The 20,996-nt window shown below is 38.1% G+C and overlaps 6 protein-coding genes across 6 annotated transcripts; 3 read left to right on the top strand and 3 right to left on the bottom strand.

The window, feature by feature from the left end:
• Positions 1-73: 73 nt before the first annotated feature.
• Positions 74-2,152, top strand: LOC110755025 (Ribosomal L18p/L5e family protein). The gene has a single exon (XM_021956168.2). The coding sequence runs from the start codon at positions 716-718 to the stop codon at positions 1,742-1,744; it is 1,029 nt and encodes a 342-aa protein (XP_021811860.2). The 5' UTR covers positions 74-715; the 3' UTR covers positions 1,745-2,152.
• A 190-nt stretch (positions 2,153-2,342) lies between these two features.
• Positions 2,343-3,026, bottom strand: FDC1 (2Fe-2S ferredoxin-like superfamily protein). Its single transcript, XM_021956154.2, has one exon. It carries the CDS (start codon positions 2,923-2,925, stop codon positions 2,482-2,484), a length of 444 nt encoding a protein of 147 aa, XP_021811846.1. The 5' UTR covers positions 2,926-3,026; the 3' UTR covers positions 2,343-2,481.
• A 367-nt stretch (positions 3,027-3,393) lies between these two features.
• On the top strand, positions 3,394-7,831 carry LOC110755015 (cysteine synthase). The gene is made up of 11 exons (XM_021956156.2): positions 3,394-3,551; positions 3,971-4,034; positions 4,125-4,234; positions 4,577-4,634; positions 5,050-5,313; positions 5,422-5,559; positions 5,659-5,710; positions 6,527-6,606; positions 7,090-7,149; positions 7,277-7,357; positions 7,445-7,831. The coding sequence occupies exons 2-11, from the start codon at positions 3,993-3,995 to the stop codon at positions 7,535-7,537; spliced, it is 978 nt and encodes a 325-aa protein (XP_021811848.1). The 5' UTR covers positions 3,394-3,551; positions 3,971-3,992; the 3' UTR covers positions 7,538-7,831.
• A 482-nt stretch (positions 7,832-8,313) lies between these two features.
• DOT2 (SART-1 family) lies at positions 8,314-16,675 on the bottom strand. Its single transcript, XM_021956155.2, has 14 exons — positions 16,277-16,675; positions 15,026-15,937; positions 14,032-14,173; positions 13,882-13,936; positions 13,254-13,367; positions 13,047-13,143; positions 12,850-12,916; positions 12,659-12,718; positions 11,730-12,357; positions 10,787-11,256; positions 10,172-10,392; positions 9,369-9,453; positions 8,654-8,906; positions 8,314-8,569 (listed from the first exon to the last, which is right to left on the bottom strand). Exons 2-13 carry the CDS (start codon positions 15,904-15,906, stop codon positions 8,832-8,834), a joined length of 2,895 nt encoding a protein of 964 aa, XP_021811847.1. The 5' UTR covers positions 15,907-15,937; positions 16,277-16,675; the 3' UTR covers positions 8,314-8,569; positions 8,654-8,831.
• A 771-nt stretch (positions 16,676-17,446) lies between these two features.
• On the top strand, positions 17,447-19,937 carry PDF2 (prefoldin 2). The gene is made up of 2 exons (XM_021956180.2): positions 17,447-17,582; positions 19,221-19,937. Exon 2 carries the CDS (start codon positions 19,227-19,229, stop codon positions 19,674-19,676), a length of 450 nt encoding a protein of 149 aa, XP_021811872.1. The 5' UTR covers positions 17,447-17,582; positions 19,221-19,226; the 3' UTR covers positions 19,677-19,937.
• SECE1 (secE/sec61-gamma protein transport protein) lies at positions 19,925-20,686 on the bottom strand. The gene has a single exon (XM_021956179.2). The coding sequence runs from the start codon at positions 20,629-20,631 to the stop codon at positions 20,086-20,088; it is 546 nt and encodes a 181-aa protein (XP_021811871.1). The 5' UTR covers positions 20,632-20,686; the 3' UTR covers positions 19,925-20,085.
• Positions 20,687-20,996: the final 310 nt, after the last annotated feature.

Consider the following 20,996-nt stretch of genomic DNA (forward strand, 5'->3'; position numbering starts at 1 on the left):
AAAAAAAAAAGTTAATCAGAAATCTTTCCAACAACGAATACCGAGCAAGTAAGCCGATTGTTTTCTTCAACTATTGAAGAGTTATTTATTTTCTCTTTCTTAACATTTTAAATGGGCCACGCTTGGCACAAATTTTGGTTTTAGAATCTTATTTTTGCATGGTTTGTGCATAGACGAAAACCGCTCGTAAATTCAAGTTAAAATGGCGGGTTTATGAGGTCTAGCTCAGGTGGCATGAGTGGGATTGGTGGATCAGAGAAGATAAATAATCAAGTGTATAGGGTCGTCCAATCTTCACGACCACAGGTTTCGTTCTCATCATTTGACAAAGAAAGCAAGCTTCCTTCGTCCCGGTTTGATCAGCGACCAATGGCTTACCCATTTGTAAGACCTGGGTTGGGTCCTATGATCAACCAATGACCAGTTTTCCCCATACAACGAACCTAGCACACTTGAGCGTCAGTGTCAGAGAGAGAGAGAGAGAGAGTGCTCCATTTCAGCTGGTTGGGACGACAGTTACGAAGAAAGGACAGTTTGGGATAGCGTAAACGAGGTATAGCAGTCCTTGCCGACTAACTGTTTGATGCTTTGCTCCTTAGACAACAACAACTCACTTTGCTCAAATCTAGATATAATACTTGACCCCCGTTAGTCTTCGAAATTGCACGGCTTGGTCTTTACTACTTTGTAGTGGCGGTCTCAACCGACCTCCGTGATGTTCTTTAAGAGAGGAATCACATTTGCTTCAGTAGTATATCCGCATTTCCTTTCGAGGGCTCGTAGTTTTGGCCCCAAGTCCAACACCACCATTCCCGTTCTCCATCGTTCTGAACAAGTTTCTAATTATTCGAGTAGCTTTCATCTTTCTCCGCTGTTCCCCTCCGATGCTAAACCTCATTCCGACAGCTATGATATTGAGCTTGTTGACCATGATGCATGGCGGGTTTCATCGGGTTTGGCACTAGCAGGGCGAGGAACGGAGGGGACTGCGTCGGAATCCAGTTACTTATCGGAGGAAGTGGTTGATGAACCGGTTGATAATTGCTCTCTACCTGTCGAGGATGACCCGGATTTTGATGACATTGATAATATGAGGATTCGAGGCAGTCTTTTCTATAAACTCGACCGCGATTCCAAAGAGTTTGAAGAGTATAATTTCGACTTTCATCGTAGAAAGAAGTCTTCTAAGCAGAAGGATGATCCAAAGGAAATTAAAAGGAAGAGTAATGAGCTCAAAGAAAGCAAAACAGACAGCCCAATTCGGGATTTATTCTCTAGAAGTGAGAAACAAGGTAGAATTGCCAACAATTCTCAGCTTGATGAAATGGACACTGCTTGTGTTGGGAAGAAGAAGCTGAGGACTCCGACTTATAACCAGCTAACAGGTCCTTTCCATGAGCCGTTTTGCCTGGACATTTACATATCGAAGGCGTCTGTTCGTGCTTGCATTATTCACCGAGTGACCAGTAAGGTTGTTTCTGTGGCCCATTCCATATCAAAAGACATGAAATTTGACCTTGGTTCGACTAGGAACGCAGCTGCTTGTGCTGCTGTTGGGGCAGTTCTGGCTCAGAGGGCATTGGCTGATGATATCCACGATGTGATTTACACACCAAGGAAAGGGGAGAGATTGGAAGGCAAGCTTCAAATTGTGCTTCAGTCTATCATTGATAATGGCATTAATGTGAAGGTAAAGTTAAAGCAAATAACAAGGAAGAAACCCAGTTCCTCATATTCAGCTTAGGAGCACATGGTGTGCTATTCTGATGAAGCCAATCTTGCTACAATAAGATCCGTATGTTTCATTTGAAAAGAAGAAAAAAATCCATGTTTGTGATTTCTACATGGCTGGATGTTCTGAGCTGTTAAGGTGGTGAATTCAATTCATTTTATGAGATATAAAAGCTGGCTTAGCCAATTCAACAACAAAAGTTCTCTGATTTGAAATGACTTTCCGGGGAGCTCAGCAATCAGCCTGGTGGTGTAAGATACAGGTAAACAGGGCACTTTATCGTGTTCATTGCAGGCACTTAATTCCCTAGCATTGTTAATACAAATTTAGGATCATCTTGCCATATCTCTTGTGGAACTATTGGTCTAAATTTCCTTCTTTGTAATCTATAAATTATAATAATTATTTTTTCTTTCTCTTTCTGCATTGTGTATGCAATGTGTCATTATTTGGAATGAAGCCGGAGAAATTATTGCACTCATCATCTGTTTAACTGAAATAGATTCTGTCACTGAGCTCTGCCATTTCACTAGGAGGAGCAAAAGCAATAAACTTCAGGTATATATATATATATATACCTGAAGTTTATTGACTTAAACAAAACACAAACTGATAGCAGCAGCACATACCATTTATAATTGATAAAACAAAACTAAAAGGCAGGCCTTTAGATTTAGTTGTATTCAACAAACCATAACTCAATACGAACATGGGTCAAATCAAAAACCCAGTTGCCAAAATCCAAAATTTCAGTCATTAGCTGTTGCTAATTGCAGTGATAGCAGCTCATCTTCTGGAATGGTCTTAATGTGACAATCCGACTGTGGGTACGATACACACAGCAAGGTATACCCACCTTCCACCACATCATCACTCAGCATACCTTCATTCTGATCAACCTTCCCACTCAGAAGCCGTGCAGGGCAAGTCATGCACACCCCAAGCTTGCAATCATGCGGCACAGAAAGCCCAGACTCCAATGCCTTTTCTAGAATGGTCTCATCAGCCTCCACCTCCAGCTCAGTAGACAAACCCTCGTGCTCTACCACCACCTTGTATGATCCGACGGTGCAGGATCGCCGTGACCGGTGGCGGGGCCGGATATTGAGCTGAAAGGAAGCAGAGAGTCTGGTTGTGTGTCGTTGTTTTGGGAGAGTGAAAGAAGGAGATGGAGTGAAGTGAAGGGCCGCCATAGTGTTGGGTTTTTTGAGGTGGGAAATGAGGGGAAGGTTTTTGTGGTAATGCAGCTACTATGCTAGTGATGTTTATGGTATGGGTAAGGATAAGGTTTTGTAAAGTTGGTGTCTTGTTTTGTGGTGGTTTGTTTAGGGGTTTGGGTTAAAATTGGGTTTGGAAACAAAACAAAAAATCTTACTGGGTTTTACATTTAAGCCGGAGCCCATGTCATCCAGTGTGCAAATTTACATGGAAAAAAGTTGAAGTGGAAATGACAATTTTTCAAACCAAATAACTCTTTCATATTTCATAGTCTATGCATTGCATAAACATGTGAACTTTTTTTGTACTGACATAAATTTGTATGATCAAAAAAATCCAAATTTGGAATTTGGAATTTGGAAGCTTGTGATCAAATCCACATCGCTTACCGTGTTTGCCCAAAAACAGTTACAGGGCCAGAAAGCAGGCCAGATTCAATAAAAGGCCCCCCAAAAAACGAGAATAGTATTTATGATGTCATATTTCAGAATCACACGTATATATATAGACGATAATTGGTTCTGGCAGCTTCATTGCTCCATCTTCTTAACAGGTCTCGAGGTCATCAGCTGTGAGGTGGTGCTTCTCTGTTAGTGTCCAGGTGATATCCTCTGTCTTAATCTCTTAATTAATTGTTAATCATACCTCTAGAACTCATCTCGTTTCACTGATCGCGTCCGCGATAAGCTTATGATTCTGCAACTGAACTCGTTTCTGGGGTTTTCAGAACCAAACACGTTAAAACCAGCAACAAAATCCACTTTTCTGATCATAATCAGATAACGAAATTCATAAAAGAAGGGAAATTAAAACATATTAAAGAATATTCGTTAATCTTTAATTCAATTCCCAATTGATAGTTGGTTGCTAAATGATTGTTTTAGACTTTTCTGTCTTAGGTGGATTTATTTATAAAAACAACATTTTAAAGAAAAATAACTTTCTTTTCACCAAAAAAAGAAAATAGAACAATAACTTTCTTATGAAAAATTAATTTTTTGTTTTTGTTTTCGCTTGCAGTAATCTGCACAGAGAAACAAAAATGGCAGTTGAGAAGGCTGGCATAGCCAAAGATGTTACTGAAGTAAGTTACCCTGGTTTTATGTACACTAAAATGAGTTGGTGTTGAGTGGTTTGTTTATGATGATATAAACCTCTGTTTCATTGTTTATAGTTAATTGGAAAAACCCCATTGGTGTATCTGAACCATGTTGTGGATGGTTGTGTTGCTCGTATCGCTGCCAAATTGGAAATGATGGAGCCCTGCTCTAGTGTAAAAGACAGGTATAGACTTTGAGTTGCATGTCTTTCTACTTGGTCTTTTTTTTTTTTGGGTTTTCCAAGGTATCCCCAGGCATGGTCCAGGCCTAATCCTCCGAGGTACTGTCGAGCGCATATGCGGGGACCTCTCCCAAGAAAGTTTTCTGCATCCACAAGGGCTCAAACCCGAGACCACTTGCTTAAGCGACTAGAGCCCCTTCCACTCTGACCAACCTTCATTGGTTACTTGGTCCTTTTTCTTTTGTTAATGATTATGCTTACTGGTTTCAAGGCAGCGATGACTTGAAAATATTGTGTTTTGATGATTTTTTAAAGGTTCCTAATTATGGAAAAAAAATTATGCAGGATTGGCTATAGTATGATTGCAGATGCAGAGGCGAAGGGGCTTATCACACCAGGGCAGGTTGGTTGTTTGATAGTTGGGTAGGAGTGTTATGTTTTGAAGAACTTGTGCATGAAAAAGGGGAGGCGGTTTATGTTTTGAAGAACTTGTGCATGAAAAAGAGGAGGCAACCGCCTCCCCCGTATTCCATGCTTAGTTTCTCCACTAGCATGTTTCTTTTTTCAATTGCTATTGACGAAAAAGATGCAACCGTGCTTTTAACATGGGATGTTTTAGCTAGAAACATAAGTGGTCTGCAGTGTCTGTGAAATTGTGAATAGTCTGAATTTCGTATAACTACCACATTGTTTGGTTTAACCAATATTTTGAGCATGCTAGATGCATGAGGAAAGAAAAGATGATTTGAGATTTTGATTTGATGGAAATTGTGAGCTGACAGATATTACTTTGACTTTGGTTGGTCTGTTTTCTGAAGAGTGTCCTCATCGAGCCAACAAGTGGTAATACTGGAATAGGGTTAGCCTTCATGGCAGCAGCTAAACGCTACAGGCTTATCATTACAATGCCTGCTTCAATGAGTCTTGAGAGAAGAATCATCCTCCTGGCCTTCGGAGCTGAGTTGGTTCTCACAGATCCTGCGAAGGGCATGAAAGGTGCTGTTCAGAAGGCTGAAGAGATACTGGCTAAGACACCTGATGCCTACATCCTTCAACAGTTTGAAAATCCTGCCAATCCGAAGGTGTTTGCTCAATAAATTCCATAGCATATGTAGCTGATGCAACTTATGAGGAAAAAACAAAAGTGGTTTTGTGTTTGAAAAAAAGTTATGTGATTTGTGTTATTGTAGGTGCACTACGAAACCACTGGACCAGAGATATGGGAAGGTTCAGGCAAGAAAGTAGATGCTTTTGTTTCTGGGATAGGTACAGGTGGAACTATAACAGGTGCAGGGAAATTTCTAAAAGAGAAGAACCCTAGCATAAAGGTTAGCTTTGAGTCTTAGCTTGAACAATAGTCTCTATTTTCTTCCTGTTTAAATGCTCTCTTACTTTGTCTTATTGTTTTTCTTTTCCTTTAATGTTAGCTGTATGGTGTGGAACCAGTTGAAAGCCCTGTCCTAACTGGAGGAAAGCCTGGTGAGCTATACTGCATTGCTGCTCTGAGATTATTTGCATGCCTTGCATAATATAGTACCTGCAATTTATTTAGTGACCTTTTCCATAGTTTAGGCAAAAGTTTAAGCAAGTAATGAACTGTCTAACATGCTCCTACTTATCGAAAAAAATGCACACTAACAAGGCTCATTTGTAAGAACCATTTTAGGGAGTGGGTGAAGTGCAAAATGTGTGTTCTTTTATGAACATTCATTAGCGAAATGGAAATAATTAAAGTATAAGCAACAGATGTTCATAACTTCATATAGGATTTACAGTCTCAGGAATGTGATACTTTCTGATGGAGATGGGGCTGTAATAAACAGTTGAAGTACTAATCTCAGATGTGGCTGATAGCGTAGATGGGAGTTTCTCTGAGGGATAATCAGTTACTACTTTGGCGGAATGAATCTTCTGCTTATGTTCTTTTAGTGATAGAATGTTTAAAGACTCTTACTTTCTGTAGTGTCTGCCTTTCAACTTTAATTGGCTTCTGAATTATATACTGCAAAGTTTGTCTAGGAGATAATCCTTCTAGTGCTGAGCTTGGAAACCCAGTTCCACCACATAGTGCAAATAATTTGGATTTCCTCAAGCTTATGCATAAACATACATATCTTCAAATAACTATTAACTGATGAGTCTATTTATATATGGAGGTTGATTCTATTTTCTTTTTAGCTCCTTTTTGTTTAATCTAGTGTCAAAATTTAAATGTTCTTTTATTTGAAATAGAAGAAGGAAATCTGGTATTTGCATGTTGTTGACGTTAATTATTATACTCATTCTAATTTAAAGGTCCACACAAGATCCAAGGAATAGGAGCTGGTTTTATCCCGGGTGTTTTGGAAGTCAATATCATTGATGAAGTTGTTCAAGTAAGGCTCAAAGGTTTTGTATTGATCTTTAGTTCCTCAAGTGCATGTCATATTATATAAATCATGACATTTTTATTTGTGATATAATCATTCCTATAATGATGCACAGGCTGGAAATATTGTGTTTGGTGGCGTTATGATATCAAAATTTATGAATGGCCATTGATTTCTGTGAGCTCATGTAAACACACCCATTTATTTTTCATTTGGAATGCCTGCGTGATGCCAAAAAATGTCCAAACATAATCTAATTTCAGTAACTGGGTCATAATCTAATTTCAGTAACTGGGTGTCATGCACATTAAAATGCATTTTTACTACATGCTTTGAAGCTATTACTTTTATGACTCCATCAATAGGGAAAAAAAGCATCGTTATAAAGGATAAGATAGAAAGCTCAAGGGCACTTACACGTCGATTATTAGTTTGTCTTAACAGCTATAACTGCTTCCTGTTTTACCAAATGTCTGTGATGTGTTGCAGATATCAAGTGATGAAGCAATTGAAACTGCAAAGCTTCTTGCACATAAAGAAGGTTTGCTTGTAAGTTCTTAACCTAACAACCACCTGTAGTGAGTTAGTATTTGTGTTTTTTAAAATTTCTGTCATATTTATGTATCAATCATTGTATGTCAGTCTTTCTTTTGAACTTATTGCATTATCTTTCCAGGTCGGAATATCATCCGGAGCTGCTGCTGCTGCTGCGATCAGGATTGCAAAGAGACCAGAGAATGCTGGAAAGCTCATTGTTGTAAGTTGGATTTTATTTCTTTTGACCTTGTGTTGGCATTTTATTCAACTGCTAATTTCTCTCTCCATCTACTTAAATGCATTGTAGGTGATTTTCCCAAGCTTTGGGGAGAGGTATCTGTCCTCTGTACTGTTTGAGTCGGTGAGACGGGAAGCTGAAAGCATGACTTTCGAGCCCTGAGCTGTTCCCTTGTTTCTGGCTGCTTCAAGTTTCAACCAGTGAATCTGAATTAATCAGGCGTCTCAAGTTAAAATAGGATTATTCCCCCCACTTTTTTTTTTCCTGTTTTAATCTGAAAACATGGTCTTTAACCTTTGAACCCTGATCTGTTGTCTGGTTTTAGGCTGGTTCATTATTTTGACTAGTGAAAACATGGTTTCACGCACTTCTGAAGTCAAAGTTGGAACTTGTATGATCGTGTTTCCTTTTCACTGTTTCATTTTAATAATGAATCTGCTAAAGAGATTGATTAAATTTGTTTGACAAAATAAAAGATATGCTAGCGTTAGTCGTGTGACATTATGGGGCCCAAAAACATCTACAGATGTGAGTGCCTGAGGTAAGTTACGCTGGCATTCTGCTTCAAAATCGACCCTGCTAATGTTATGAGGATGCATAGTTTTAAGATAGCCACACCATTACAGGGGCTCCTTGTGAAATTACAAGTTTTTACCAAATCATGCCAAACAAGCTTCAAACCACCACTCACTCAACTACTGAAATTCGAACTTTGCACGACATTGGCAAAAACATCTCCAGCACGAACAATAACAGACAACAAATAGGTCATTTGAGTTTGACACCGCTAACTATAAGTATTTTCTTTCTCCTTAAAAAAAATAATCTTTAAAGCGTTCATTATTTTGATCGGTTTTAGAATTTGAACTTCTGGTAAACCAAACCAAACCAACATAGACATAGCGGTAAGATCTTTATCCGTGACCACAGTAGATTCCTGATGAATAAGAGCAACACGGACTTCATTACTACTATTCTGGCAGTATCGACACCAGAATTTGGTTTCCATTGGTTTCACTTTTACTTACATACAGAATAAGTATTATGAATCCATGCTATTTATGAACCCAATGAAAACCCTGCACCCACACCCCTAACTACACTACTTCGACCTACGATTCTATTCTTGTCTGAACTCCCGGGTCAAAAGTCACACCTCAGATCAAATGAAATCCTTGGACAGCAAATACAACCCTGTTCAAGCAGAAAACGGTTTATGTAGATTATTTGAGAATAAAATAACATGTCTTTTGTTACTGTCAAACAATCTGAAACTACCTTGAAATTTTTCTCCAAAGCTCCGTCAAAAACAAGTTTATTTACGGCCAGTAGCAGAACAAATTGGACAAAATCCCAGGCCAACACATGTGACCCACTTGCCCATTACGATACAGTACTTACAGGGGCAAAGATTAATTTTTTTAAGGTCAACTCCAAATTTCAGCCAAAGAGAACTTCAAGTTTTAGGCTTCTTTGGTGTTCCTGAACTTTCGGGCTCAGCTTTGCGCTTTATCCCCAGATAGTTTTCAACCTGAAAAAAACAATAGAATATTATTTCTATTGGAAATTAAAAAATGGCGAGGGAAAAGAACATAAAAAATGGATGAATAGTGATAATCTACTGCATTCTACTACAGACTATCAGCCAGTTGTGCAGCCAATGCACTTGTACTATATGATCTACAGGCATTTTAAATGTAATATGTTTCATTCCCAAGCTCTCAGAAACTGAGAGTTAACATTTCATCAATCTGCTCCCCCCTACCCCCTTCCCCTCCTTCAAAACACTATAATCAATCGAAGTACAGAAGGAATGTGTGAATCACAAATCAGGCTATTTTCTGTCTGTGGACAAATTAAAATTTCACGATCAACCTCCACATCAAAATAACTAATAAGTTGCCAACTGGAAAAGACTGGATCCTGTGAATATCAGTCTATCTATACATATACATCAACATCATGAAATTAGGGCAAAGACATATACACTTACCTTTCTGTCACCAAGCATGGGCGTCAAGCCCCCTGGGAAATCTTTCTCAACTGTAGCAAAACCACTTCTGGGATCGCTCGTTTGCCTGGCAACATGAACAGAGGGGGAAAAGGGTAAATCAATTGGGGATACTAATGTTGAATAAAAAATAGAAAGGTTAAGGCAGGGAAGCCTATACCACAGCTCATGCTTCTTTATCCAATTCTTTAGAGAATTGAGATATTCACGTTTTAGAGAATTCATTGAGTCATTTCTTAACACATTTGATTATTACTATGATTATTATTATTATTTATACCAGGAATCCAAGAATCAGCTTCACTGACTTGGCTTTGAAACTGGGCACCCTGCCGAACCCAGCAATCTCTGGGAGGCAGGAAACACTAGAAAATAGCTAGATAGGTACCTTTTGGGGTTTCAAATTGTTAGCACTACTACTACTGCTACCACTACTGTTACATATAAATCAATCTAGATACCAATGACGGCCTGCCAATGACATACACAGCAGGTAAAGCAGCACTAAACTGCACTGCCTATCAAGGCCACTAACAATCAGATTCATTAAATTTCCCATAATCCATCTTTTATCATAGCACAAGGACTATAAAAATTATCCTAGTGATTCCCGATAACATATGAAAAAGTTGAACACCCTGTTTTAACATGTGAATATCCAAAATAAAGCATGCTATTCCAACACTTACCTACTCCAACTAAGTATATTGATTTTCTAATTTAAAAACTTTATCCAAAACTAAAACATAAAACTGAGTTGAATGAAATAAATGAACAAAGCATACCCTGGTTTAACATGACCACTGAGTACAAGATAGGGTGTCTGCAAGCGAGCTTGAGTGTCCCTCATCCTCTCCGCAGACAGTGATGGTGTATCTGAACTCTTCATCTGTTTTAACTTAAGTTCTTCCTGGTATTGCTTCATTCGCTTTTCTTGCTTCATTTTGCCAGGCCCCTTCCCATGGAACTTATGAGAAAGTATCCGAAAGGCTTCCTTCGGTGTCAACTGGTGAAAACAAGGAAATAAGTTAGCAGTGTAGAATAATACTACATGATCACTGATGAAGCAAAGATAAAACATCCAAAATATTGCCTGCACCACAGCTTTAAAGAACTATAGCACTTCCAAACCCAAAACTTCATGAAATAAACATAGGAATATCTAAATTGACAATGGCTAATATGATGTCACTGATGAAACAAAGATCAGAACATGCATATTCTTGCTTTCTACACAGCTTTTAAAGAACTACACTCCCAACCCTAAAATTTTGCCCGTGCATAAGAATATTATCAATTGACTAAGAATTCTATGAATACCTTCACTGCAGTGTAACACTGTTACTTAGACCATGAAAAACAAATAACATACTGTAAGAGAACTGGGCAAGAGTACTTACAGTTCGGCCAAATTCATCAGTTCTCTCAATGTGAATATCCTTTTCTTGATAGACTTTTGAAGGACGAGTCTCCTTTTGATGGCTGGAAGAGGATGGACGAGTATCCTTGTGTTCATCCCTTTTTTGACGTGATGTATGGGTCTCCTTTGGCTCATCATCATCATCTACAATGCCTAAAAGCTTGCTCTTTTTCTTGTCCATGTTTCTGCCACCCCATTCAATACCTTCTTTAAGGGTTCCCCGATCTTTAAGCAGCTTCAACACACCTGATAAGCCCTTCCCGACCGCAACTTCATGGATAGTTTCATCGGGAACTATTTCCTCCTTATCCTCAGTAGCAGGTTTTTCGTCTTCATTCATATCTTTAACTTCAGTCCATCCACCAGGTTCATTCATTCTTTCTTCATGGGAAGGTTTGGGCTCTTCATCTTCTTGCATAAAAACATCTTCGCTTTCAGGCTTGTGAGATTCTGAAAAAGAATGGGCAACATAGGAAAACAGTCACTTTCTAAATTATACATGCTGTGGAAAAACTTGAAAAAGCTTTAACGGAAACATGAAACTATGATATAGCATCAGAACATTCTAGAATTTCCACTGGTTAAAAAGGCAACAACCAACATCACCTTGAGAACAAATGCTAAAACTTGCACAATGCTCAAAAGTTGACCCACATTAAACAGATAAGATGCACAAAACCAAAGATCAAATCAGCATGTAAAAGCAGCAGGAGCAGCATCATACCCCTCCATGGAGAAATGATAAGTTATCTTGAATTTGGTGAATTAGGATGACAGCCACCAGCTAACTACAAGATGATGACCATTCAGACATTACGTCTAAAGTGGGAAAAGGGAAGGATTCCCACACATGGCCAATAAAGAATCAACTACACAATCACCTAAGGTGGATTAAAAGGCAAAAACACATAGAAATAAAATACCTTCATCAAGCTGGAGGCCCCAGACAAACTCTTCCATCTCTGTAAAGACGACCTTGTTGTCCTGTGACTCTTCAGTTGAGGGGATTTGACTATCGGCAGTCTGACTGCTGGCAGTGGTGGTGGTGGCAAGGAGTGCAATTGCTTGTGGACCAGATGCCGTCTCCTCCTCTTTCTTTTTAAGAGCCAATTTCCTTGCTCTCTCTAAAGATTTATAGAGATCATCGTCATCATCTGCAAAGACAGGAGTTTCATCTTCCTCTGGTTTAACAGAAAGAGTTTGTTCCAGACGCAATGATTTGGATGCCTCATCTGCTTTAGCATAAGCCAACTGGTATGCACTATTTCTCCGTTCAGCTTCCAATCTTTCTTGCTCCTCTTTATTGGCCTGCCTCTTTGCATCATTCCTAGAACCAAGGTCTGCAACACCCAATCCTGCGGACACTGCTTCTGCTTCAAGGGCATCTAAATCCAGCTTCTCCCTCTTCCGCAAGGATTTCTTTTTCCCTTTCCTGGGCTTTTTAAATTGAAGCATTTCTTCTTGAGTATAAAAATCAGATGTGATATTTCCAGACATGTTGAGATCTTCAAAGTGGTTGTTCGTGGGAACACCCTGTATCCTCTTACGCAGCTAATTCAAAAGAAATAACACCACTGTTAGTCTTTTCCATTTTTCTTTGTCTTTATCTAAAAGCAGTAAGATCACATTATAAACATCAAAGGGGCATAACTCATGCAAATTGGAGCATATAAATCATATACAACCAAACTCTAAAAAGATAAAAGTAGGACCAGACCAGACCAGCAGAAACAGAAAGCAATGGAAGCAACAATTGTGAGAACACCATCTCAATTCACCGCACCAAATGTCCTTAAATCATATTCTCTTTTTATTACCAATCATAAAATTATGATGAGAAATAAAATAGTACCTCTTCGAGTTTCTTTTCTGCTTCACCAGTAAAGCGTCCTCTTTCGTCTAAAGTTAACCCCTGAAAATAACATAATTCACATATTACAACCTCCATGCTCAACGTTTCAACAAAATGTTCATGAGAATGAATGAAAAAAATCTCTAGGGTCCAAGCACAAAGTTTGGGAAATAAAAACAGAAAATGCTAACCTCATCTGGGACTGGATCATCATATTGTGGAAGAATTTTCTTCTCTGGATTGAGGTCATCGTTAAACCTGAGACACCATAATACACACTAGTAGTTAATAACAACCAGCACAGTAATGAGATATGTCAGCAAATGCCAAATTATAGAAGATGGCTAGAATAGACAATGTTTACATGTTACAATTATAGTCAACATACTTATCAACATAAATCCCCGTTTTTTTCTTTGCTGCCTTGTAAGCGTCATCTCGCTGCTTCTGCTCTCCAATTTCCACATTCTCAAGCATATCAATGTCTGTTACATTAGGGAAAAAAAAAACCTCTTTAAAAAAATAATAATAAAATAATCCATGCCTATAAGGAGTAAGGCCCTAACAAAACCAAAGTAATTCCAAGCTACTCTACCTTCATTAATATCACCATCTGCTAGAACGTTCTGATCTTTGAGTGTTAAAACAACTGCCCCACCTTCCATTACTTTGTCAAGGCCATGAAGAACTTTAACCCCAGCTAGATCATCTGTAAACAGGTATTTAGAGTAAATGTGGGATCAATCTAACCATGCAACAGAAAAACTACATGGATTGTAAGAGTTATTCAGACATTATTGACGCGTCAACTCAAAATCTGAATCAAACTCTTTAAAATACTATCAACAGCATTGCGTCCCACAACCAGTCACGGTCGAGTCATTGTTACACTCTTATAAACTAGAAATATATAGAAACCAGTGCATATAGACAGAATGTTGAACCAAACCCCTAGAGGCATACAGAATCACAGATACGAGTCCTTAAGATTTATGATTTTTTATCTGGTGCTCAGGTGCAAATCGTGCTCCATAAGTCTACAAGTTCTACATACAATATGCATTCTGTCTCTAACATAGTGTCGCATATGTGCTAAAATATTTATTAAAAAATCATGCAAAAAGAACTAAATTCAAATTCCTGTTGATGTCCAAATGGCCCTTCAACCAACTAGCTTCTATTAAGCAATATTAAAAAAATTCTCAAGTAAGAAGCAATCTTACGAGTGGTATCCTGAGCTGTCTCCTCATCTTCACTCTCTCCTTGACCAATATTGTCCTGAGAAAATACACATAATATGAATGGCTATCATAAAATCAACTAACTGTAAACACAATGCAAAAAAGAATAAAAGAAAACACTATCAAACTAACCTGTTCCTCAAAAATCTTAGAAAGCTGCAATGCTTTCTGCTTTTCAGCATTCCTTTTATCCTCGAGCTTACGACTTCTACCGACCCATGCTAAAACCTCAGGAACATCTTCTTTCTTCTTCTTTAATCTCTCCTCCTTTGTCCTGAGCAAAAAGCAAAACCAATATAACTAAACTGTAACCACAATGCAAAGAAATAGTCATTTTACACATGGCATTGACTGTTAAAAAATATTACCAAAATAAACATAGAAAAAGGTGTCTACGTATGGAACATACATACAAGAAGATTCTGCATTAACAGTAACACAACGGAATATAACTATATTGTCATTCTATTAAGTGTTCAAATGCAATAAAAGACGACTCATGTAGTTGAAAATTGTAAATAAATAAAAAACAATACCCACTCTCCCATAACATCCATCATTCAGCTCCATTTAAATAGGAGACAATAATTCCGAGCAAAGATTGGAATGAGATGAACAACTATAGCGTACTAAAACTGTGTCAATCAGCTGCAGACAAAATCCTCAAGAAAACTTGTCAAATAATAAATTGACAGTTGGTTCCCAGCAGAACAGTGCTTGCATGCAACAATCATCTCTCTGTTCAAATTTTGTAATTTATTTTAATACGATAACCAAATGGAATATATTGGATTGTTATTATCTTGTTAGAAAATATTGATTCAAATTAATATACAACCAGTAGATTTTTTTTACATGTTTCCCTGTTATTATTGTTAATTTTTATAGCAAATTTCCCAAGCATATTATGCGTATTGTATATCACGTACAGGTTTAGAGTGTCCATGAGAACAATTTACATGATTCCTTAAATACATTACAATCTAACTTCTCATGTGCCTCACAAAGAGCATAAAGTACAATAATGAAAAATGAGAAATTAAGCGGAAATATTTCAAAGAATGAAAAAGGTTCATGTGATAAATCAAATATGGAATAAAGAGAACGTATATGAAGATGTACTTACTTCAGGATGCGTTCCTCAAGCTCCAATGCTGATAGATGTGCTCCGCCTGATAAGCCCTCGGCTTTCCGTTCATCCTCAGCATTACGGGACACCTTCCCTTGCTTAATGTCTTTATCCCCGGTATACTCCTCATTTAGCTTAGCTTTATCATCTCTTCCCCCATCCTTGCTCCATTCATAATTCTCATCAAGGCTTCTCCGGTTTACTCTATCTCTTGATTTATCCTTATCTTGATCCACCACCCTCTCCTTTTCCCTGTATTTGTCTTTCAACCTCTCCCTATCAGTATCTTTATAGTTTTCCCTCCCTTTCTCTCTATCTTTATGTTTTTCTCTCTCTTTTTCTCTTTCCTTTTCTTTTGCCCTGTCTCTTTCCTTTTCCCTTTCCTTGTCCTTATCCCTGTCCTTAATCTTTTCTTTCCCCCTCTCCTTGTCTCGTCCTCGATCATTATCCTTCTCTACCTCTCTGTCCTTCTCCCGCTCTTTTTCCTTTCCCCTATCCTTTCTATCTTTCCCCCTCTCATGTTCCATTTCTCTATGACTCTCTCGATCATAATCTTTCTCCCTCACCTTATTATCTCTACTCCTATCCTTATAGCGGTCATCTCTATCATCCTTCCTCCTTTCCTTGCTAGATACTCGATCCTTTTCCGAATCTTTAGATTCTTTCTCTCTTTCCTTTACAAAATCATCACTACTTCTCCTCGACCGCTCCCGGTCTTTACTTCTAGTGTCCTTCTCTTCCCCTCGGCTACTCTTCTTCCGATCCTTGCTGCGATGCCTGTTTGATTTGTCAGTCCCATTCTCATCTAAATCATCAAATACCCCTTCCTCCCGATGCTCTCTCATTGGAGAATCATCTAGATCGTATTCCACATCCATTTGCAACACACTAAACTGCGAAACTCCACGCCTGAATATCAAATAAATCAAACCACATAAACAACTTAAATAACTTTAAAAAGTCAAAAGTATATTAAAGTCCTTAAACAATGGAAGGCAGGCAGTGGGAACATCCAAAGAGAAGCAATTTAAAGCAGTTAAAGTCCAAAATATCAGATGTGTTTGGCAAACTGAGAAAATCACGCAACAAAAACTTCAAATTCCGTCTGTTTTACTTAAAATCTTGCCAGCAAAACAGAAAACGATCTTTGCAAGTAACGTATGAACTTTGAAAACCCTAATCAGCCAGAAACAAAAATAAATTAGCGAATTCAAACAATATTAATAATGCTTAGAAAGAGACTGATACCTTATGACAGGTTTTGGGGTTTCTGTGGCTGTAAGTGTAGGTGGAGCCTAATTCTCTCTCTTTCTCTCTCCAGTATCTTGAAGCCTCTGTTTCGTAACCTTGGCTTAGGCTTTCGATTGGACTTTGATTGATTTGATGAATCGATTGGAATTTGATTGATTTGATGAATCAATCAGAGATATAACAACAATTAGGTTGTAAAATCCGGATTTGGATGGCTCCGATGGCAATTGAGTGCTTGGATTTCTTCGATTTTGGAAGTTATTTGGAAGCCCAATAGCTGAGAATAACGGTGAAGACGGTGTGGCGGATTTTGCTTGGGTTCGAAAGCGGGGAAGTGCAACGAGAGGAACGAAGGAGGTTTTGGGGTTGTTCCGAGTTTGTGACTTTTAACCGAGCCTAATTGTACTCTCCTTTATCTTTTTCTTGTATATGGTGAATAAATTTTTAAACCTACAAAAATTACTTTATTTAAACCTTAAAAGAAATAGGGAGGGAGTTGCACATAAATTATTGGGTTTAGGATGGACCACGACTTCCGTTTGGCCATATACACATACAAGAGGGACTCTTTTTGGCTCCGTTTGGTTAATGAGAAAGGAGATTTGGGAATGGAAAATTAATTGATTTTCCATATTTCTATATTTGGTAAGTCAAGACATGAGAAATTGAGCACATAACCTATATAAATTAGTGAAAAAAAACAAAAAGCATGATAAATTTGGGATAGAGGTTTTTTTTTCTTTTCCAATTTTATTTAATTAACATTACACTATAAAATATATTTTAATATTACAACAAATCTATATATATAAAGCAAAAGGTAGAGAATGGTAAAGCATTCAAACTACTAAAAAAATACCCTTGATTAATGTAAACATTAAGAATTGAAATTATTAATTAAATGAGAATAATATAGTAAATTCACACTTTTTTATATTTAAAAAAATAAAATTAAAAGAAAAATTAAATAATGAATCCTATTTTTATGAAATACATTTACCCATTATCTTTTTTTAATTCTAAAATAAATTTATTTTTAAAAAAAAAATACCTTTCGCAGGCACAGAGAGGCTAGTATAAACTCATTCGGGACTTTTTTTCCCTTATTTTTTGGTGCAAACGAAGGAGGTCTTATTATACGATTTATAAAAAACTGAATTTTAAGAAAGAAAAAAAAAAACAAAGCGAAGTACTTGGCTTAACCGCTCCTTCGTCAGTCGCCTCGCTGCCACTCTCTATAGTCTACAGAGCCACCGTCTCCCCCACTCTTGTCAAGAGTTTATCGCCTCGCAACACCAGTCAGGTACGCTTTCTTTCCCATGGGTTGTTGTTTTTCTTTCATCTTCTCGGTTTGACTTTCAGACTAAATGTATCTTCTCTTTTGAAGTAGGATCGTAGGGTTTTCAATTCCTTTGATTTTTGAGTAAAGTTAATCAGAAGTGATGACTGGTTAGGTCTAATTGAAACCCCAAAAAAATAAAAAGCCAAACTTTATATGGTGAAGGTTTGTGTTGCCGTGATATGAGTAATGAGGAAAGGGAGTGTTTGGGTATAGCTCTAAGCTTTTCTTGTTGTATTGGATTAGAGCTTCGATTTTGAATTTGAGGTTCCTGAAACTGCATGAAGCAGAGCGATAAAAAAAAACAGATTAATATTTCATTGCACTGAAATATAATTATTGAGATTTTGGTACTGAGGAGAGTCATTATATGTGAATTCTGGTATCATCTAGTAACCTCTTGAATAAAATACTTAGGAACCAATCTCATAAATTTTTCTCTGAGTTCTTGAACCATGAAAAGATATTTTAAGTGTAGACAACCAATTACAGTATATCTTAAGTTGAATACACAATTCGAAAACGGAAATCATATTTCATTAGTGTTAATTTTACTTTTGAATATGAAGAGATGGCTAGCGGTTGAAGAAAAATAAAGGGACGGTGGGTGGAAACTTATTCTCCAAAGCGACTATGTAGTTTTAACTTTCAACATGTTTTCCTCGCCAACTTCATTTTTATTGAGTAGAGATATAGAAATAGATAAATAGTTTCGAAGCTTTTAGGTTTTAGTAAATAACTATTTGTTAGCCAGTTCAGTTGAATAAATTACTTTTAGAACATTTTTTGTTTTGTTTATTATGTAGAACTTTAAATTCCAGTTCAAGGTACTTTAGGGTTATAAAGAGACTCATTTGAAGACTCAAATTTGTATTTAAGTGATTCATGGATAAGATATTCGAAGGCCGCGAGGTGTCTAGCTTAATATATCAAACATTATAGAGAATCTCATTAAAGGACATATAGTTCCCTTGAGATTAAACATTTTGGAAAAACCATAACAGATTCTACGTGTGTGTATATGTAGTCCAAGCATACTGTACATAGACGAGTTATGAATTAATTACTTTCAAGTTTTTCTTTTCATTTAATTGCTACCCCATGTTGCTGCCTTATTAGGATTAATAATTTGGGATCCTTATTAAGATTGTATGTATGTGCATATAGAGTGCAAGCATGCTAGACATAGACGAGTCAACATTTGGGATGCAGTCGTTTGGCATCCTTAGTTGTGTTGTGGACAGTCGCACAAACTGTAGTTGCATTTGGAATCTCATATCAAAATATACTTGTTTGTGGTCTATCATATTGAAAAATGGTTCCTTAGTTGCAATATTCTGTTTTAGTCATTGAGAATCAAGTCAGTTTACATTACTCGAGGAGCACATGTATGAAATGCATCATCATTTATGGTAGATGCAGCTGCCATATTTTGTTTTTGTTTCTTTTAAATGAAGAAGATTACATTGTGGGAATCTGAAGTATGTTTTCCAGTTTTCTACCACATGCAATATCTAAGCCTTTTTTGCAGTGGTCTAAATTAGCTACTGTTGACTATGTGGATTCCTCATACTCTTGAATACTGTTGTTATATCATTGTAGACAATCATGGCCAGTAGTAAAGCTGACGGAGATCAAAAGGAATATGTTAATGAGCAAGCAGTTGCAAATAAGTTTGCTGCTATGAGGTCAGAACTCAACCAAATTTACTCGAAAATCACTGAGCTAGAGATGGAAGCAAGCGAGCACTCGTTGGTCATCAGTGCCATCCAGCCCCTTGATCCATCCAGGCGATGCTACCGGATGATCGGAGGTGTGCTGGTGGAGAGAACAATCAAGGAGGTCCTGCCTGCTGTGCAGCGCAACAAAGAGGGGATCGAGGAGGTTATTGCTAGGCTGAATGAGGCATTGGAAAAGAAGAAAAAGGAAATTTCTGATTTTGAGGCCAAGTACAAGATCAAGATACGGAAGGAGCAGGGTGAGGAGAAGGACGATAGTGCTCGGAAAGAAGGGACTGCTCAAGGAGTCCTGGTCGGCCCTGCTGGTGGAAGTGAATGAATGATAAGGCTCCTGTTCCTGATGCTCTTCCACCACCTTTGTTTTGTTGTCTTGAACTTGTTAAATGAGGTGTGTTTTAAAGTTAACCAGGTGCTAGAGATTTTGGGTCTTGGTTGATGAGGGTGGGCAGAACTGCACTGAATTATGATTGTATTTGTAACCCTATTTTGTTATGCTTGTCTTTCATTAGTAAGAATTAAGGGGAAAAAAACCATATATTTTGAATATACAATGAATGCTATTGAGTATTGATTTCAAATACTGTATTGACCAAAGAGTGAAATTTCACAATGAAATGAGTCATATGACCCTGCATTACATTATCATGTACAGTTTCACTCTTCAATTAGCATAGCATATGGGCTGGGCTGGGCCGGGTTTGTACCGAACATTATCATATCTCAGACTCTCAGCTGAAAAAATCCTGAATCCCTTTCCCGGCGAAAATCTGGTCGGAAAACTCAGCCAAAACGGCATTGACAGTGAGCAAAACGACGCTGGAGCCAGCAATGACCCCAAGCACCACACCAGTGGTCCCCAACACCTTCGCGAACGCAGGCCACTCGATCTCCCTAACCTCATCCGCCACTCCGCTCAGAAAGTCTCCGTCTTTCTCCTCCTTCCTCTTCTGCATAGCCTCCTTGATCTCCTTCCCCAACTCGCTCAACTCGACGGGTTGACTCGCCGCCGATTCTCCATCTCCCGCCGATTCTTTCTGCTGGGTGCTCACCGATTCGGGCCCGGACTCGGAATTTGCTTGGCTTTCGTCGACGGCTTTGAGAAGCGATTGCTTGCTCTTCGTGTCTGTTAGGGGCCGTCTGGGCTGGAACTGGGAAACTGAATGGTTACCGGCACATGGCGGTTTCAACCGTACGGATGACTTAACGTGACCGGCTTTTGTGGGTAACAGGAAGGCTGAGGTTATCGGGAACTGTACGGACACACGTAGAGCCATGTTTATGGGTGGCCAGGGAAGACGACGCTGCAATTGGATGGTATTGGATTTTAGGTTTGATAGAGGGGGTACTGGCCTTTTTGTTTGTGGGCCCCATCACAGGTTCTGTTAACTGGGTTGGATCATTTTGGGCTTTCGGGCCCAAAATTCAGGCTTGTTGTGACCTGTGACTGGCTAAGCTCTGGTTTTTAGGCCAAATTTTCAGAGAAAGTAAAGCTGTTATATATATATATATATATTTTAAATACAAACAATAATTCATTCTAAATTAATCTAATTTACAAGAAAAGAGATAGGATCTTGAGTCTCTGTATTTAGAGTTCATACATTTACTCGCATTTCAAAATATTTGAACCATTTTAATA

Source organism: Prunus avium, chromosome 1 (assembly GCF_965620075.1).
Source record: "Prunus avium chromosome 1, drPruAviu1.hap1.1, whole genome shotgun sequence".
Classification (NCBI taxonomy): domain Eukaryota; kingdom Viridiplantae; phylum Streptophyta; class Magnoliopsida; order Rosales; family Rosaceae; genus Prunus; species Prunus avium.

Excerpts from the sequence above, each read along its gene's own strand:
- SECE1 (XM_021956179.2), bottom strand. The coding sequence starts at position 20,631 with ATGGCTCTACGTGTGTCCGTACAGTTCCCGATAACCTCAGCCTTCCTG.
- LOC110755025 (XM_021956168.2), top strand. The coding sequence starts at position 716 with ATGTTCTTTAAGAGAGGAATCACATTTGCTTCAGTAGTATATCCGCAT.
- FDC1 (XM_021956154.2), bottom strand. The coding sequence starts at position 2,925 with ATGGCGGCCCTTCACTTCACTCCATCTCCTTCTTTCACTCTCCCAAAA.
- PDF2 (XM_021956180.2), top strand. The coding sequence starts at position 19,227 with ATGGCCAGTAGTAAAGCTGACGGAGATCAAAAGGAATATGTTAATGAG.
- LOC110755015 (XM_021956156.2), top strand. The coding sequence starts at position 3,993 with ATGGCAGTTGAGAAGGCTGGCATAGCCAAAGATGTTACTGAA. Across the intron at positions 4,035-4,124 it reads TAGCCAAAGATGTTACTGAA|TTAATTGGAAAAACCCCATT; the intron begins GTAAGTTACCCT and ends CATTGTTTATAG. Across the intron at positions 7,358-7,444 it reads ATGCTGGAAAGCTCATTGTT|GTGATTTTCCCAAGCTTTGG; the intron begins GTAAGTTGGATT and ends AATGCATTGTAG.
- DOT2 (XM_021956155.2), bottom strand. The coding sequence starts at position 15,906 with ATGGATGTGGAATACGATCTAGATGATTCTCCAATGAGAGAGCATCGG. Across the intron at positions 14,174-15,025 it reads CTTGAGGAACGCATCCTGAA|GACAAAGGAGGAGAGATTAA; the intron begins GTAAGTACATCT and ends CTTTTTGCTCAG. Across the intron at positions 13,368-13,881 it reads GACAGCTCAGGATACCACTC|ATGATCTAGCTGGGGTTAAA; the intron begins GTAAGATTGCTT and ends ACCTGTTTACAG.